The following is a 17,728-nucleotide window of genomic DNA, read 5'->3' as shown; positions in this document are numbered from 1 at the left end:
CACAAAAACCATTAGCTGTAAAGGAAAAGATTGATACATTTGACTACATTAAAATTAAGAACTTCTGTCATCAAAATACAATTTTTTAAAAAGGTGAAAAAATCGGAATGTGACAAGATACTCTCTGTTCCTCTACATGTATTTCTGCAGTACAAATAGTTTACATGTGATTGGCACATATGTAGAAAATGACATAAATTTAACTGAAGTTATACTAGTTTCTATGCCATTTTCCTCAGCAAGCTAATTTTTTTTTATCATCAAATAACCACAAGTAAATAGAATCAACGAACACAACTGAATATTGCAGCTGACGAAGAATATGGCAGTGTATATGATGCCTGTATACTTCAATGTGGCATCTTTTCTGTTTGACTTTGTGTTCTGTTTTTAAAATCTTTATTGCACTATTTGCCCTATCTTCATTATTTAGTAGGCTAACCCTTTCTTATTGCCCCTTTCTGTCAAGCCACCTTTTCTCTTCATTTCTTTCATTTTCTTAGAAGACACAGTATTTTGTTTATTATTTTTAATTGGGAATTTAACATGTCTTTTAAACTGTATTAATATTTTAAATTAGAACCATTATTTATTTTGTTAGTGTTCTGGTTACAAAGTTGCAAAGGTTTTGAGAAGTCAACCATGACTCTGTTTTCTCCATAATCTCTGTTATTTTGGGTGCATGATTTTTCAGAAAGTGCTGTTTCAAGAAAACATATTTCACAGAAATCCCCCATTTGCAATACATATGTCTGACAATGGACCACAGAACTTCATCAATACCAAGGCAGTTATTTCACATTTTAACATCTCTACAGTTGGGATGCATCTTAGAATAGATGAAATCTTTCCATTGTAATTGCCAGGTTATTTTCTTTCTTAGAGATAAAATAATGATGCAGTTTAGAAGGGGTTGGTTACTTAGATTTGATGATTTAATATAATATTCAGAATATAAAGAATTACAAATCAATTTTATTTTTTATTATACTTTAAGTTCTGAAATACATGTGCAGAACGTGTAGGTTTGTTACATAGGTATGCATGTGCCATGGTGGTTTGCTGCACCCATCAACCCAACATCTAGGTTTTAAGCCTCATATGCATTAGGTATTTGTCCTAGTGCTCTTTCACCCCTTGCCTCCCACACCCTGACAGACCCCAGTGTGTGATGTACCCCTCCATGTGTCCATGCGTTCTCATTGTTCAACTCCCGCTTATTAGTGAGAACATGTGGTGTTTGGTTTTCCATTCCTGTGTTACTTTGCTGAGAATGATGGTTTCCAGCTTCAACCATGTCCCTGCAAAGGACATGAACTCATTCTTTTTTATGGCTGCATAGTATTCCATGATGTATATGTGCCACATTTTCTTTAACCATTCTATTATTTATGGGCATTTGGGTTGGTTCAAAGTCTTTGCTATTGTAAATAGTGCTGCAGTAAACATATGTGTGCATGTGTCTTCATAGTAGAATGATTTATAATCTTTTGAGTATATACCCAGTAATAGGATTGCTGGGTCAAATGGTATTTCTAGTTCTAGATCCTTGAGGAATTGCCACACTATCTTCCACAATGGTTGAACTAATTTACACTCCCACTAACTGTAAAAACGTTCCTATTTCTCCACATCCTCTCCAGCATCTGTCATTTCCTGACTTTTTAATATTTGCCATTCTAACTGATATGAGATAGTATCTCATTGTGGTTTTGATTTGCATTTCTCTAATGACCAGTGATGATGAGCTTTTTTTCATATGTTTGTTGGTCACATAAATGTCTTCTTTTGAGAAGTGTCTGTTCATATCTTTTGCCCACTTTTTGATGGGGTAGTTTGTTTTTTTTCATGTAAATTTGTTTAAGTTCCTTGTAGATTCTGGATATCAGACCTTTGTCAGATGGATAGATTGCAAAAATTTTCTCCCATTCTGTAGGTTGCCTGTTCACTCTGATGATAGTTTCTTTTGCTGTACAGAAGCTCTTTAGTTTAATTAGATCCCATTTGTCAATTTTGGCTTTTGTTGCTATTGCTTTTGGTGTTTTAGTCATGAAGTCTTTGCCCGTGCCTACGTCCTGAATGGGATTGCCTGGGTTTTCTTCTAGGGTTTTTATGGTTTTAGGTGTTATGTTTAAGTCTTTAATCCATCTTGCATTAATTTTTGTATAAGGTGTAAGGAAGGGGTCCAGTTTCAGCTTTCTGCATATGGCTAGCCAGTTTTCACAACACCGTTTATTAAATAGGGAATCCTTTCCCCATTGCTTGTTTTTGTCAGATTTGTTGAAGATGAGATGGTTATAGATGTGTGGTGTCATGTCTGAGGCCTCTGTTCTATTCCATTGTTCTATGTATCAATTTTGGTACCAGTACCGTATTGTTTTGGTTACTGTACCCTTGTAGTATAGTTTGAAGTCAGGTGATGTGACGCCTCCAGCTTTGTTCCTTTTCCTTAGGATTGTCTTGGCTATATGGGGTCTTTTTTGATTCCATATGAAATTTATAGTAGTTTTTTCTAGTTATGTGAAGAAAGTTATTGGTAGCTTGATGGGGATAGCATTTAATCTGTAAATTACTTTGGGGAGTGTGGCCATTTTGATGATATTGATTATTCCTATTCATGAGCATGGAATGTTTTTCCATTTGTTTGTGTCCTCTCGTATTTCCTTGAGCAGTGATTTGTAGCTCTCCTTGAAGAGGTCCTTCATGTCTCTTGTAAGTTGGATTCCTGGGTATTTTATTCTCTTTGTAGCAGTTGTACATGGGAGTTCACTCATGATTTGGCTCTCTGTTTGCCTATCATTGGTGTATAGGAATGCTTGTGATTTTTGCACATTGATTTTATATTCTGAGACTGCTGAAGTTGCTTATCAGTTTAAGGAGTTTTGGGGCTGAGAAGATGGGGTTTTCTAAATATACAACCGTGTCATCTGCAAACAGAGACAAATTGACTTCCTCTCTTCCTGTTTGAATACCCTTTATTTCTTTCTCTTGCCTGATTGCCCTGGCCAGAACTTCCAATACTATATTGAATAGAAGTGGTGAGAGAGGGCATCCTTGTCTTGTGCCAGTTTTCAAAGGGAATGCTTCCAGTGTTTTCCCATTCGGTATGATATTGGCTGTGGGTTTATCATAAATAGCTCTTAATATTTTGAGATACATTCCATCAGTGCCCAGTTTATTGAGAGTTTTTAGCATGAAGGTATGTTGAATTTTATTGAAGGCCTTTTCTGTATCTATTGAGATAATCATGTGGTTTTTGTCATTGGTTCTGTTTATGTGATGGATTACGTTTATTGATTTGCGTATGTTGAACCAGCGTTGCATCCCAGGGATGAAGGCAACTGGATCGTGGTGGATAAGCTTTTCAATGTGCTGCTGGATTCAGTTTGCCAGTATTTTACTGAGGATTTTCGCATCAATGTTCATCAGGGATATTGGCCTGAAACTTTTTTGTTGTTGTTGTGTCTCTGCCAAGTTTTGGTATCAGGATGATGCTGGTCTCAAAATGAGTTAGGGAGGAGTCCCTCTTTTTCTATTGTTTGGAATAGTTTCAAAAGGAATGGTAGCAGCTCCTCTTTGTACCTCTGGTAGAATTCAGCTGTAAATCCCTCTGATCCTGGGTTTTTTTTGGTTGGTAGGCTATTAATTACTCCTTCAATTTCAGAACTTGTTATTGGTCTATTCAGGAATTCGACTTCTTCCTGGTTTAGTCTTGGGAGGGTGTATGTGTCCAGGAATTTATCCATTTCTTCTAGATTTTTTAGTTTTTTTTTTTTTTTTTTTTTTTTTTTTTTTTTTTTTTTTTTTTTTTGTATAGAGGCGTTTATAGTATTATCTAATGGTAGTTTGTATTTCTGTGGGATCAGTGGTGATATTCCCTTTATCATTTTTATTGTGTTTATTTGATTCTTCTCTCTTTTTTTCTTTTTTATTCTGGCTAGTGGTCTGTTTTGTTAGTCTTTTCAAAAAAACAGCTCCTGGATTCATTGATTTTTTGGAGGGTGTTTCATATCTCTATAATCTTCAGTTCTGCTTTGATCTTGGTTATTTCTTCTGTTCTGCTAGGTTTTTTTTTTTTTTTTGATCCAGAGTCTTGCTCTGTCACCCAGGCTGGAGTGCAGTGGCATGATCTCAGCTCACTGCAAGCTCTGCCTCCCGGGTTCACGCCATTCTCCTGCCTCAGCCTCCCAAGTAGCTGGGACTACAGGCGCCCACCACCTCGCCCGGCTAGTTTTTTGTATTTTTAGTAGAGATGGGGTTTCACCACGTAAGCCAGGATGGTCTCAATTTCCTGACCTCGTGATCCGCCCCCATTGACCTCCCAAAGTGCTGGGATTATAGGCGTGAACCACCACGCCCAGCCCTGTTCTGCTAACTTTTGAATTTATTTGCTGTTGCTTCTCTAGTTCTTTTAATTGTGATATTAGGGTGTCTGTTTTAGATCTTTCCCATTTTCTGATGTGGGCATTCAGTGCTATAAGCTTCCATCTAAACACTGCTTTAGCTGTGTCCCAGAGATTCTGGTACATTGTATCTTTGTTCTCATTGGTTTCAAAGAAGTTATTTATTTCTTCCTTAATTTTGTTATTTACCCTAGTCATTCGGGAGCAAGTTGTTGAGTTTCCAAGTAGTTGTGCGATTTTGGGTGAGTTTCTTAATCCTGAGTTTTAATTTGATTGCACTGTGGTCCGAGAGAATGTTTGTTATGATTTCCGTTCTTTTGCATTTGCTGAGGAGTGTTTTATTTCCAATTATGTGGTTGATTTTAGAATAAGTGCTATGTGGCACCGAGAAGAATGTATATTCTGTTGATTTGGGGGGAAGGGTTCAGTAGATGTCTATTAGGTCTACTTGGTCCAGAGCTGAGTTCAAGTCCTGAATATCCTTGTTAATTTTCTGTCTCATTGATCTGCCTAATATTGACAGTGGGGTGTTAAAGTCTCCCAGTATTATTGTGTGGGAATCTAAGTCTCTTTGTAGGTCTCTAAGAACTTGCTTTATGAATCTGGGTGCTCCTGTGTTGGGGTGCATGTATATTTGGGATAGTTAGCACTTGTTGCGTTGATCCCTTTACCATTATGTAATGCCTTTCTTTGTCTCTTTTGATCTTTGTTGGTTTTAAGTCTGTTTTATCAGAGACTAGGATTGGGGTGGGGGGAGGGCTTTCCATTTGCTTGGTAAATATTCCTCCATCCCTTTATTTTGAGCCCATGTGTGTCTTTGCACATGAGATGGGTCTCCTGAATATAGCACACCAAAAAGTCTTGACTCTTTTATCCAATTTGCCAGTCTGTGTCTTTTAATTGGGGCATTCAGCGCATTTACATTTAAGGTTAATTTTGTTATGTATTAATTGTATCCTGTCCTCATGATGCTAGCTGGTTATTTTGCACATTAGTTGATGCAATTTCTTCATAGGGTTGTTGGTCTTTATATTTTGGTATGTCTTTGCAGTGGCTGGTACCAGTTTTTCCTTTCCATATTTAGTGCTTCCTCCAGGAGTAAGGCAGGTCTGTTGGTGACAGAATCCCTCAGCATTTGCTCGCCTGTAAAGGATTTTATTTCTCCCTCGCTTATGAAGGTTAGTTTGGATAGATTTGAAATTCTGGGTTGAAAATCCTTTTCTTTAAGAATGTTGAATATTGGCCCCCCACCCTCTTCTGGCTTGTAGGGTTTCTGCAGAGAGATCCGCTGTGAGTCTGATGGGCTTCCCTTTGTAAGTAATATGACCTTTCTCTTTGGCTGCCCTTAACATTTTTTCCTTTGTTTCAACCTTGGAGAATCTGAAGGTCTTGTGTGATTGCTTTTCCCAAGGAGTGTCTTAGTGGTGGTCTCTGTTTTTCCTGAATCTGAATGTTGGCCTGTCTTGCCAGGTTGGGGAAGTTCTCCTGGATAATATCCTGAAGTGTGTATTCCAACTTGGTCCCATTCTCCCTGTCACTTTCAGGTACACCAATCAGTCATAGGTTTGGCCTTTTCACATAGTCTTATATTTCTTGGAAGCTTTGTTCCTTTTCATTCTTTTTTCTCTGTTTTCGTCTTTAAGCTTTATTTCATTGAGTTGATCTTCAATCTCTGATATCCTTTCTTCCACTTGATCAATTTGGCTATTGATACTTGGTGTATGCTTCACAAAGTTCTCATGCTGTGTTTTTTAACTCCATCAGGTCATTTATGTTTTTCTCTAAACTGGTTATTCTAGTTAGCAGTTCCTGTAACCTTTTATCAAGGTTCTTAGCTTCCTTGCATTGGGTTAGAACATGCCCCTTTGTCTCAGAGGAGTTTGTTATTACCCACCTCCTGAAGCTTACTTCTCTCAATTCATCAAACTCATTCCCTGTCCAGTTTTGTGCCCTTGTCAGAGAGGAGTTGTGATCATTTGGAGGAGAAGCAGCATTCTGGTTTTTGGAATTTTCAGCATTTTTGTGCTGGTTTTTCCTTATCTTTGTGGATTTATCTACCTTTGATCTTCAACGCTGATGGCCTTTGGATGGGGTTTTTGTGTGAGCATCCTTTTGGTTAATGTTGATGTTATTGCTTTCTGTTAGTTTTCCTTCTAATAGTCAGGCCCCTCTTCTGCAGGTCTGCTGGAGTTTGCTAGAGGTCCACTCCAGACCCTGTTTGCCTGGGTATCACCAGCAGAGGCTGCAGAACAGCAAAGATTGCTGCCTGCTCCTTCCTCGGGAAACTTTGTCCCAGAGGGGCACCTGCCTGATGCCAGCCAGAGCTCTCCTGTATGAGGTGTCTGTTGACACCTGCTGGGAGGTGTCTCCCAGTCAGGAGGCACGGGGGTCAGGGACCCACTTGAGGAGGCAGTCTGTCCCATAGCAGAGCTCGAGCACTGTGCTAGGAGATCTGCTACTGTCTTCAGAGCCGGCAGGCAGGAACATTTAAGTCTGCTGAAGCTGCGCCCATAGCTGCCCCTTTCCCCAGGTGCTCTGTCCCAGGGAGATGGGAGTTTTATCTATAAGCCTCTGACTGGGGCTGCTGCCTTTCTTTCAGAGATGCCCTGCCCAGTGAGGAGGAATCCAGAGAGGCAGTCTGGCCACAGCCGCTTTGCTGTGCTGCAGTGAGTTCTGCACAGTCCAAACTTCCTGGCGGCTTCCTTAACACTCTAAGGGGAAAAACTACCTACTCAAGTCTCTGCAATGGTGGATGCCCCTCCCCTTACCAAGCTCGATCATTCCAGGTCAACTTCAGACTGCTGTGCCGGCAGCAAGAATTTCAAGCCAGTGGTTCTTAGCTTGCTGGGCTCTGTGGGAGTGGGACCCACTGACCAAGACCACTTGGCTCCCTGGCTTCAGCCCCCTTTGTGGGGAAGTGAACAGTTCTGTCTTGCTGGGGAACAAAAAAAAACTCTTGCAGCTAGCTCAGTGTCTGGCCAAATAGCCACCTCGTTTTGTGCTTGAAACCCAGGACCCTGTTGGTGTAGGCACACGAGGGAATCTCGGTCTGCAGGTTGCAAAAACATGGTAAAAGCGTAATATTTGGGCCAGATAGCACAGTCCCCCATGGCTTCCCTTGGCTAGGGGAGGGAGTTCCCAGGCTCCTTGTGCTTCCTGGGTGAGGCACTGCCCCACCCTGCTTCTGCTCACCCTCTATGGGCTGCACCCACTGTCTAACTAGTCCTAATGAGATGAACTGGGTACCTCAGTTGGAAATGCAGAAATCACCCACCTTCTGTGTTAGTCTCACTGGGAGCTGCAGACTAGAGCTGTTCCTATTTGGGCATCTTGCCAGCTCCCACAAATCCATTTTAAAGACATAAACCCAACAGAAAAATGGGGAAAGACTTGAATAACCACTTCACAACAGAGGAAATCTATATGGCTTCTAAATGTATTAAAAAGTGTTTAATCTCATAAAGCAATTGCATATTAAATACACAGTGAGGTGACTTTACACACCCAGGATATTGGATAAAGTTTAAAAGCCTCATGATAAGTATTGGTGTGGACAGAAGAGGATGCATGTTATGTGATTCCATTCATATGAGGTTGCAAAAGTGGCAAAACTAAGCTATGTTGCTTTAAAATGCACTATTTAGTTGGTACAATCATCAAAAAGGAAAGGAAATCATCATCACAGATGTCAAGATGATAGTCACTTTTGAGGAGAGATTTATCATCAGAGACACCCAAGAAGGTTTTTGAGGTCCTGGTAATGTTCCGTTTCTTTGCTTGGGTTGATTTGCTTATAACTAAACAGAAAGGGTAAATGAGTTATGTCAAATGTTATTCATAGGTCAATTAAGATGAGTGTAAGACTTGGCCATTGAGTTCAGCAAAGTGGAGACTATTGTTGAAACAGCACTTTGTCTCAGTGAATGGTTAGGGAAAAGATTGTATTTGAATAGGCTCAAGAGACGGTGAGAGGAGAATTGGAGACTGTATGGCTCCAAAGAACTCTTCCTCTTCCTGGAGGAATTTTTGTGTATAAAGGAGAACTGTGGTGAGAACTGGGGGTGAATGGGGATGTAGAAAGCTTTATATAAAATATATAGTATTAAGAGAATATAAAGATAAATTTTATGGAATGCCAAAAGCAATGGGGTAAAGGAAGGAAGATAACTTTATGTGTATTGGGTTGTATGGTTTTGTGGAGGGAGTTAAAATTTATAATACTTTGTAAAGAGAATTAACATTAAAACTATTTTCTAGTCTTAGAAATATATGGTAGAATTACACGTAACATTCATATCTGTCAGTGAAAAGAATCATGGACAACATCCTGCTCAACGCCACTTTGCAGAAAGAGAAAGCCAAAAGAGATTAACTACTTGATCTAAATTGTGCCATTAATAATAATCCCAGACCAAAACAGAGTTCCTCCTGCCCCTTGGATCAGTGCTGTTTTTATAGTATTATCTATAATATGGCTTGCTTTTTAAATTGTTTTTTAGTCATTATATTTTATAGTAGAGTTTATTTGGATATCTCAGTTAGCCTTTGCTGTATAACAGACTACCCCAAAACTTAGTGACTTAGAATAGTGGTGTGTATTTCTCATGATTTCATGAGTTGGGCTCAGTTGGGACCATTCATATGGCTGTAGTCATTGACAGCTCAGCTGGAACTGGAGGGGTTAAGATGGTCTAATTCATGTGTCTGGGGCCTTGCTGCTTTTTGTTGGCTTGGGCTCTCTTATCATTCAGTAGTCTAGCCTGGACTTCCTTGCATAGTAGCAGGAGCGTTCCAAGAGGGTGAAGATGGAAGTCTAGATCCCTAAACTTGGACAGCATCACAGCCTTCACATTAAATTAATCGCAGCATATCATCAATCCAGTCCAAATTCAAGGGATGAGGCAACAGGCCCCACCTCTTAAGAGGTACAAAATATTGTCATCATATTTTTTCCATTTGTCATAGATAATTACAAATTATAATTTTAATCATTGAATTTACTTTTTTTTTTTTTTTTTAAGAGGAAGACTTTGTAAAATGTGTTGTTATAGAATCTGGATTTTATACCAAGGATCATGGGAAGCCATTGATGGGTTTAGAGAGATTTTCTTTGTTTCCTCAGACTGTGTTTTAGAAAGTCACTGACTGCAGTTTGGCGGGGTACTAGGAGTGTAGCTGGGAAGAGGTAAAGGTTGACCTGGGAGTACCAACAATACAGGTCCTAGATAATGATATGAATTCAGTGATTATGGGAATGAAAAGAAGTATTTAGAGATACTTATGAGGTAGATTTGGTGACTGGATGTGGAGTAGAGGAAGGAGCCCAAGACGACTGACTCTCAGATTTCCTACCTGGAGTGCTATTACTGAATAGAGGCCTAAGTGGAGAAACAGGTTTAAGAAGGAAAGTGTTCTTGTCCTAGACTTGCAGCCAAATCCCAGACTCTATTCCCAGTGAGAATCCTGGATCTCTTTGTATTACGTAGTGTTTGAAATGGCATTTCATAAAAGTGACTCTTGTTTAGTAAAATGTAGCAATGCTGCCATAACCTGAATTTGTACCTTGAAGCTGAAAGAAAGTTTGTACTTTAGCATTTAGTGATCTGTTACTGCAGTTAATTTTATGAAACAATTTACTTACTTAATTTTTTAAAATTACTTGAAGAAAATAAAAGCTAAGAAGCCATATGTGAATACCTATCTTAAGCATTTTATGCACTTATAAAGTAACTTTATAACCAGTGTTTGTCCGTTTTAAAAATAAAGTTCATTAAAATAACTTATAAAAATTATTATTTTTTTGTCTTTCATGACTCTAGTAAGTAGAATGTTTACATTTATGCTAGAGATGAAAAAAATACGTAGGATAACTACTTTAAAATAAGTCTATCTTTCGCCAGGTGTGCACATATATCAAAACATGTTGTATGCTATAAATGTATACAATTTTGTCTGTGAATTTTACCTTAATAAAGTTGGGGCAGGGAAATGACGTATCTCTAAAGTGTTCTCTATAGATGAAATATTCTATTACTTTGAATATTTTGGAAGTTTAAAAGTAGTTTACAACCTACTTTTTTTTTTCTTTTTTCTTAGGCACTACAAGGGCCCCCAGGGATGGGGAAGTACCAGGAGTGGATTATAATTTCATTTCCGTTGAGCAGTTCAAAGCACTGGAAGAGAGTGGAGCATTGTTAGAAAGTGGAACGTATGATGGTATGTCCCCAAATAACACCACCACCCCCCACCCAAAAAAACTATCTGAACGACTGGAATTATTTCAGAGGGAATTTGACCAGCAAAGTACCACTTTTTGGAAAAGTTTTTTCTGCTCTGTTTTTGGGAAAATGTTCTTTTGATGGGGAGATTTGTAATTTACTAATTACAAATGGGATTAAATAATAAACCAAAAAAGTCTGTCATATTTTAAAGTTGATTGTGAACAATGTACTAAAAATCAGTCAAACTGGCCAGTTTATATATTTCATAGTAATTCACATTCATCATGTGAACTCAATGAGTATTTGTTGATTGCTTTCTATTTGTGGTTGGGAATTCAAAATCTGTACTCTTAAAAAACTTGTATGTACCTTGACTATCCTGGACAAAAGAGAGTATAAAATATGGGGAGAAAACAACAAAAACAGAATAATTGGTTTTCTTTTCGTTTCTGTTTCCTCTACCCACTTGATTCCATTGATACTTGATATTTGAGATCAATTTCCATTTTTAAATGATTCTGTTAGATCTATTTTTCCCCTTATATAGCATACTTTTCCCTGGCAAGCTTATCCACTTCCATAGCACCTATGCTATGGTCCATCATTGCTTTTTCATACTATTATAATTGCCTCTTTACAAGCTCTGTGATAGTAATGGTCATGTCTTTCATACTTGATATTATCTTCAGTGCCTAAAGATAGTGTTCAATAAATATCTAACCTGGAATTCAGCATATTCAAATATGCATTTGTGTTCTATCCAAAAGAGTAATTCTTCATCATTTCTCTCTTTAGCAGCACCATGATCTCAGAACAGTGAAATCATTATTTACTTTCTCCTTTTTCTCACATTTCACATCCATTTGCCAAATCTCATCATTCTTCTTTTGTAGCTGCATTCACAATGCTCTTCTTTCACCTTCACCACCTCCTTGTAGGCCTACTAGAAGAGCTCATGTGTGGACTATTGCTGTTGATCTCATTTATTCCAATTTCTTCCACCCTGCCCATTGCTACCATGCTAGTCTTCTTCAAGAGCAGCTCTATCATGTCTCTCCTATGCAGAACCTTCAGTGATTTCCTTTCATCTGCTAAGTTTAACCTAACTACCTTTTCTGGGCTTAGCACTCATGACTCATTCATTTGTTCATTTGTTTTATCCTGTTTTATTCATTAAACAACCATTTATTAAGTACCTACTATGTGCTAAGCTCTATAAGAGGATCTAGGAATACTGCGATGAACAAGGTTAAAGTGCTTTTGAAGTTTTGGTTTTTTTGTTTTTTTTTTAAAGAAGCCCTCTCCCCTTGAATGATGAAGACATTCTACATTTTGTTCCATTAAATATAAGAGCTTGATATGGACGAAGTGGCATATTATATATTATTTATTGCTGTGTGCTCAATTCAAAGAAAATGCATCATTTCATTTCACATCCAGAGATTGGCAACAATTTTACAGTCTGATAATTGAAAGAAATGGAAACTCCCATACATTGCTGGTGAGAATATAAAATAGTATAATCCTTTTGGAGAACATTGTGGCAGTGGCTAGTAAATTTGAAGATATACGTAACTCTGACCCAGCAATGCTCCCCTCTAGACATCTACTCAGGAAAAACCGTTGTGCATATGCATATATAGACACGTATGGGAATATTTGTTATAGTGTGAAACAGTGACAGAATGGAAACAACTCTCCTTTAGTAGAATGAATAACATACATTTTAATTTGTTCATAAAAATGGACTGCTATACAGCAGTTCAATGCACTAGATTTATAGGTATCAACATTAATAAGTGTTAAGTGGCATAAAAAGTATAAAATTGTATAAAGGTATAAAATTGTATAAAAAGTTACAAAACGATATTTATATTATACTATTTATGAAAAAATATGTGAAATGTTAGGAAAATATTCTCTGAAGCTTTTATGAAAACAATAGTGTTTACATGTTATAAATGCATATATACGTATCTTAGATGTATATTCAGGAGGAAAGACACATACCAACTTCAGGACAGCTCAGGGAGGGAGTGGCTATACGGACAGGAAGTTAGAGCTTTAATTGTAGATGTGACCATGTATATATATCCTTAAAGAGAAAAAAAAGGGAGATTTGAAGGCAATCTAGCAATAATATCTAGATGATGTGTATATAAATAAATTGATAATGTACACATATTTATATAAGTAAATTTTATACATAGATATTTCTAATACTATTCTGATACTACAGTCTGTAATTTTATATATATTTGAAATATTGAATAGTTGGCAGTTCTATAAAAATGAAAAAGCCTTCAGAAAATAAAAAAACTTCAAAACAGCTCTAAAACAATGAAAAACTTTCTCTGTCAGTAACTATAGTTAGAGTTCACAACCCTTGGAATTGTATACTGTATCTGAAAACTTGATATTTACCAACAACTCAAGAAAAATAGATCTAATTTATTTATAAACAATTCTAGTTTTCTTTTTTAATCTAAGCCCCGTAATTATCTTTTTTAACAAGGAAACTGCCCCAAATTATTATGAAGTCCTAAAATCTTTTCAGTGATTATGGATGGCAGTCATCATATCCAGCATTTTTATATTTTCCCCTTAGAAAAAGGTTAAACTTTCTCAAGTTAGATAATAATTACCAAGAATTCTCAGTAAGATGTGTTTCTAGTAATACTACTACCTTATTTAGAAAAAGTGGACTTTTTATTTCTGTCATGGTATATCCAGTTTCCTTGATACTGTGATTAATAGGCATAATTCAGGAAAAAGAGAGACCCTCGAACCTCCTAATCCCCAGCCAAATCTCTGTTTGGTGTATTTCTGTGCCAGCTACCCCAGAGAAGCGTGACTGGCTTTTTCATTGGTTCTTTGCTTTACTTCTGAGCTAGAAAGTTTGCAGAAAGTTTAGTCTGTTTTCATACAAACCTCTGCATCCATCTGTACGATTGGAGTAACTCCATTTCAAATATGGATTTGGAAACAAGGGAGTAGGTGAGTAGGGAGAGACAGGATGTCGCTGAAAAGTTTTTTAGTTTGATTTTATTGTTTTGTCTTCATTATTTTAATGACAATTCCTGCTGAAAGTCAAACTTCCAAAGAATTCATGCTAAATGTTTTCCCCCTCAAAACATGCACAAGTTAAGGTAAACTATGTAATATCTAGATTTGTTTCAGCATTATGGGGAAGAACCTATGCTACTTTCCGTCTAGGAAAAAACAGTCAATTATCTACCTCATTAATTTACGTTAGGTGAATGAGCATCTTAATTACTTCCTTAGGGGCCAAAGAATTTGATTAGAAAATATGAATTTAGAAGAATCATGAGTATTTTACTCTCTCATCATATATATATTTCTCTAACATTAGCATAATGATTAATAGAATGTCAAAAGTAGTAGGAACCACAAACTGTTAATGTTGGCTTGACCTGTTGAGTGCTTTCCCATATTATTTGGCAGCCTAGTGGGAACTGCATGACAAATTGAGAAGATACTCAATTGTTTTCATTCTTTTCTGGAACATTTATTTTTACTGCAAAAATTATAGATTCTCAAGAGAAAATTAAAGTATTTCTTGCTTTCCTGAGAGTAAGCCAATACTGAATGATCCTGCTAATGTCTCTATTTGTTCAATAAATTATCAGATAAAATAATAGAATGCTCAGAAAAACTTTAAAAAATTACCCTTATATAAACATCCTACATTTTTATCTGATCTGGTTAGTTCTTAGCTTAACCTTTACCCACTTACTTCCTCATTTTACCAAAATAGTTCATTATGTTACACATTAGAACAAAATTATTTCAGTTAGTTTTATCCTCATTTACTCCCACCTTTTGTGCCAATTAGTCTTACATGACAGCATCAGTGCATTTAAATTCACAAATTGTGTCCTAATTTAGAACCCATGTAAAGCAATCCCTGTAGGAATGAATAATCTACATACATACAGTCAATTTCCTGGCCTTAAACAAATAGTATGAAAATACTAGATAGTATATGGTGAAGAGCACTTGAGAAATTAGTTCTTTCCCCTATTTCTGCTCTCTCTTCTCCTAAGATGAGTGCTTTGGCCTCCTTTTGGCCAATGGTATATATTTTAATTTTGTTTAATTTACTTTTTATTTTTTTGAGGCAGAGTCTTACTCTGTCACCCAGGCTGGAGTGTAGTGGTACAATCTCAGCTCACTGGAACCTCTGCTTCCTAGATTCAAATGATTTTCCTGCCTCAGTCTCCTGTGTAACTGGGATTCACAGGCATGTGCCACCTTACCTGGCTAATTTTTGTATTTTTAGTAGAGTTGGGTTTCGCCACGTTGGCCAAGCTGATCTCAAACTCTTGACCGCAAATGATTCGCCCGTCTCAGCCTCCCAAAGTGCTGGGATTACAAGTGTGAGCCACCGTGCCCAGCCCTTTGGTAGATATTTCAAAACTCCTTTGTGAAAAACAGGGCAGAGACATACACTAAGTCAAATTGCTCTGACTCTCACTTAAACATTAGTAATTTCAGCTGCTATTTTACTCACTTCAGGAAACTTCTATGGAACTCCCAAGCCTCCAGCAGAACCCAGCCCTTTTCAGCCAGATCCAGTTGATCAAGTCCTCTTTGATAATGAGTTTGATGCAGAATCTCAAAGAAAACGAACTACATCTGTCAGCAAGATGGAAAGAATGGATAGCTCTCTTCCTGAAGAGGAAGAAGATGAGGACAAGGAAGCTATTAATGGCAGTGGAAACGCAGGTTTGTAATAGATGAACAACTTTTAACTGATCTTCTAGATTGATTTTACTATTACATTGAATTAAAACCACTAAAATTTTCTACAAAGCATATGAAGAGCAAGTGATGGGATTTTAATTTTTTTGTAAAGGTTGTATGTGGAACAAAGTGTATTTCTGTAGACCATCCTATAAGCTAAAGTGAATTTTTCCAATTTGGATAAATTAATGAAAAGCTATCATTAGTAATAAAATATATGCAATTACCCTGCTGTTTAAAATATTTGAGATTTGCCTCTGATGTTGCAATATGGGAATCTTGTTGGTCTATGTCTTCCTTTAGGATGTAAACAATATATGGATGTTTTAGAATGTAGACTTCAACCTAAACAAAGTAAATAGGGTTTGAAAGTATGCTGGTAAAAATTATCTAAAAGGTTGGTTTATAATTTAAATTTTAAATTTAAATTTTAGATTCACTCAAATTTTCAAATATGAGTCCCTTCATTAAATGTAAAACCAGCAGAAATTCAGTGGGGAAGAATCTGCTTATTTTGAGTAGCCCTAATTAATGTGGTGATTGCTTAGAGGGTTATTAGACTTGTAACTGAGAGTATAACTAGGAAACCATAAAATCACAGCTGAGCTTATTCAGTGGTACCCACTGCAAAAATTCCATTCAGAACACTAGAATGTAAACTTCATAGGGCTGAAGTTTTGCTTTTTTTGTTTACTGTTCTGTCCCTTCCATCAAAAACAGTGCCTGGCATGTAATAGGAACTAAAATCCTCAAATTTGCAGAACACATGTCCTTATCATTTTCCCAAAGCACCCTTATCTTTTTCTTCATCAATTATTAAAATTTGATATGTATATGAATGTATTAAACAATGAGTTAATACATTCATTGTTTATGTCCCACTCCAGAGTGTGAGTTCGGTTTTATAGTCCTAACTTTTTACGTAGTTATGCAACATAGTGTGTTTAATGTTAAATGGATTACCCCAATGTATTTAAATGTAAATACTAAAAACAGGTTTTAAAAGGTTTAGGTGAATTCACATCTAATTTTTAGGAGTTACGAAGGGAAGTCATAACACCATTGAGCCTTTTAGTGTTGATACCAGCTCTGCTATCCCACAAAATTAAGTCTGTTAACATTTAAAAATGCTAAACAGCAGGATTGGAGACCATGAATCTTTCCCAATATAGGAATTTATATGTTCTTGATTTAAGGGAAAATAAAATGTTGTTTTTTTACTTCCTAATACAGAGCCTTTAAGTGATCACTGCAGTTCTTTTAGAGGTAAACTTGTTTGTAATCTCTATAGTTTATGCTTCATGTAAGTCACTTGTTAAACTGTCGTTATATACTCTTTGATATTAATATTTAAAGGGAGTATATCCAAGGGTGTGTGGGAGGCAGTTCATATACTACCTCTTATGTATAGATACCATAGGACACTTACATTGAATTATATATTTCTTTGTAATAGAAAATATATAGGACATTTAAGTGAAAAAATACAAAGCACCTGCCTACAAACAGAATTCACCTTCTGAATAAGTATGAACTGTAGTTGTTAGTTAACTAATCAAAGTTGGGGAAATGTGCTTTGTGTATTGCTTTTGTTGTTCTTTGTTTCTTTGTTTGGTTGGTTGGTTGTTTTGAGACAGAGTCTCCCTCAGCTGCTCAAGCAGGAGTGCAGTGGTGCGACCTTGGCTCACTGCAGTCTGTCTCCCGGGCTCAAGCAATTCTCATGTCTCAGCCTCCTAAGTAGCTGGGATTATAGGCATGTGCCACCCTGCCCAGATAATTTTTGTATTTTCAGTAGAGACGGGGTTTCACCAAGTTGGCCAAGCTGGTCTCGAACTCCTGGCCTCTGGTGATCCGCCTGCCTTGGCCTCCCAGAGTGCTGGGATTACAGGCGTGAGCCACCGTGCCTGGCCTGTGTATCGTTTTTGAATCCCTGCCTTGAAAAATCAGAAAATTGTTTGGGAGCAGAAATGAGAAGTTAGGTAGAGGTTTATTTGTGCACACCAGTATGTTTATTATTTTATATCTTGCTGAAGAAATAACCCAAAAGAATGCTAAAATGGCCTTGTACAATAATATATGTTATGTAATAATTATAATTTTTTTCTAAGAAATGGTTTTATATAAAGAACATCTTCACAAGTCATTGGCTATTAAGCAAACTCCTTTATTCAATCACTTGGAACTTTATTAAGAAAAATATTATAGATTATATATTTGCTTTTGCTTTTCTCCAACATGGTTAGTTGCCAAGAATGTAACTCCTTTCCTGATTGATTTATACATTAGGTACCTTTTGATTTCTGTCATTTTTTCTGCATACAAAATAAATCATGTGCT

General features: G+C 36.9%; 1 protein-coding gene across 4 annotated transcripts in view; it reads left to right on the top strand.

Annotated features, from left to right (window-relative positions):
• MAGI3 (membrane associated guanylate kinase, WW and PDZ domain containing 3) overlaps nt 1–17,728 on the top strand; it is a 287,292-nt gene that overhangs the window by 177,218 nt on the left and 92,346 nt on the right. For 2 of the 4 annotated variants that reach the window (XM_007977515.3, XM_007977518.3), the window contains exons 3-5: nt 10,500–10,619; nt 15,164–15,373; nt 16,625–16,657. In XM_007977515.3, coding sequence (XP_007975706.3) covers nt 10,500–10,619; nt 15,164–15,373; nt 16,625–16,657 — 363 coding nt within the window. The remainder of the gene's footprint in view (nt 1–10,499; nt 10,620–15,163; nt 15,374–16,624; nt 16,658–17,728) is intronic. The other 2 variants (XM_007977516.3, XM_007977520.3) reach the window with 1 other exon arrangement.

The sequence above is a fragment of the Chlorocebus sabaeus genome, chromosome 20 (genome assembly GCF_047675955.1).
Source record: "Chlorocebus sabaeus isolate Y175 chromosome 20, mChlSab1.0.hap1, whole genome shotgun sequence".
NCBI lineage: Eukaryota > Metazoa > Chordata > Mammalia > Primates > Cercopithecidae > Chlorocebus > Chlorocebus sabaeus.
The sequence above is the reverse complement of the archived record's forward strand: the minus strand, read 5'-3'. Positions and strand labels throughout refer to the sequence as shown.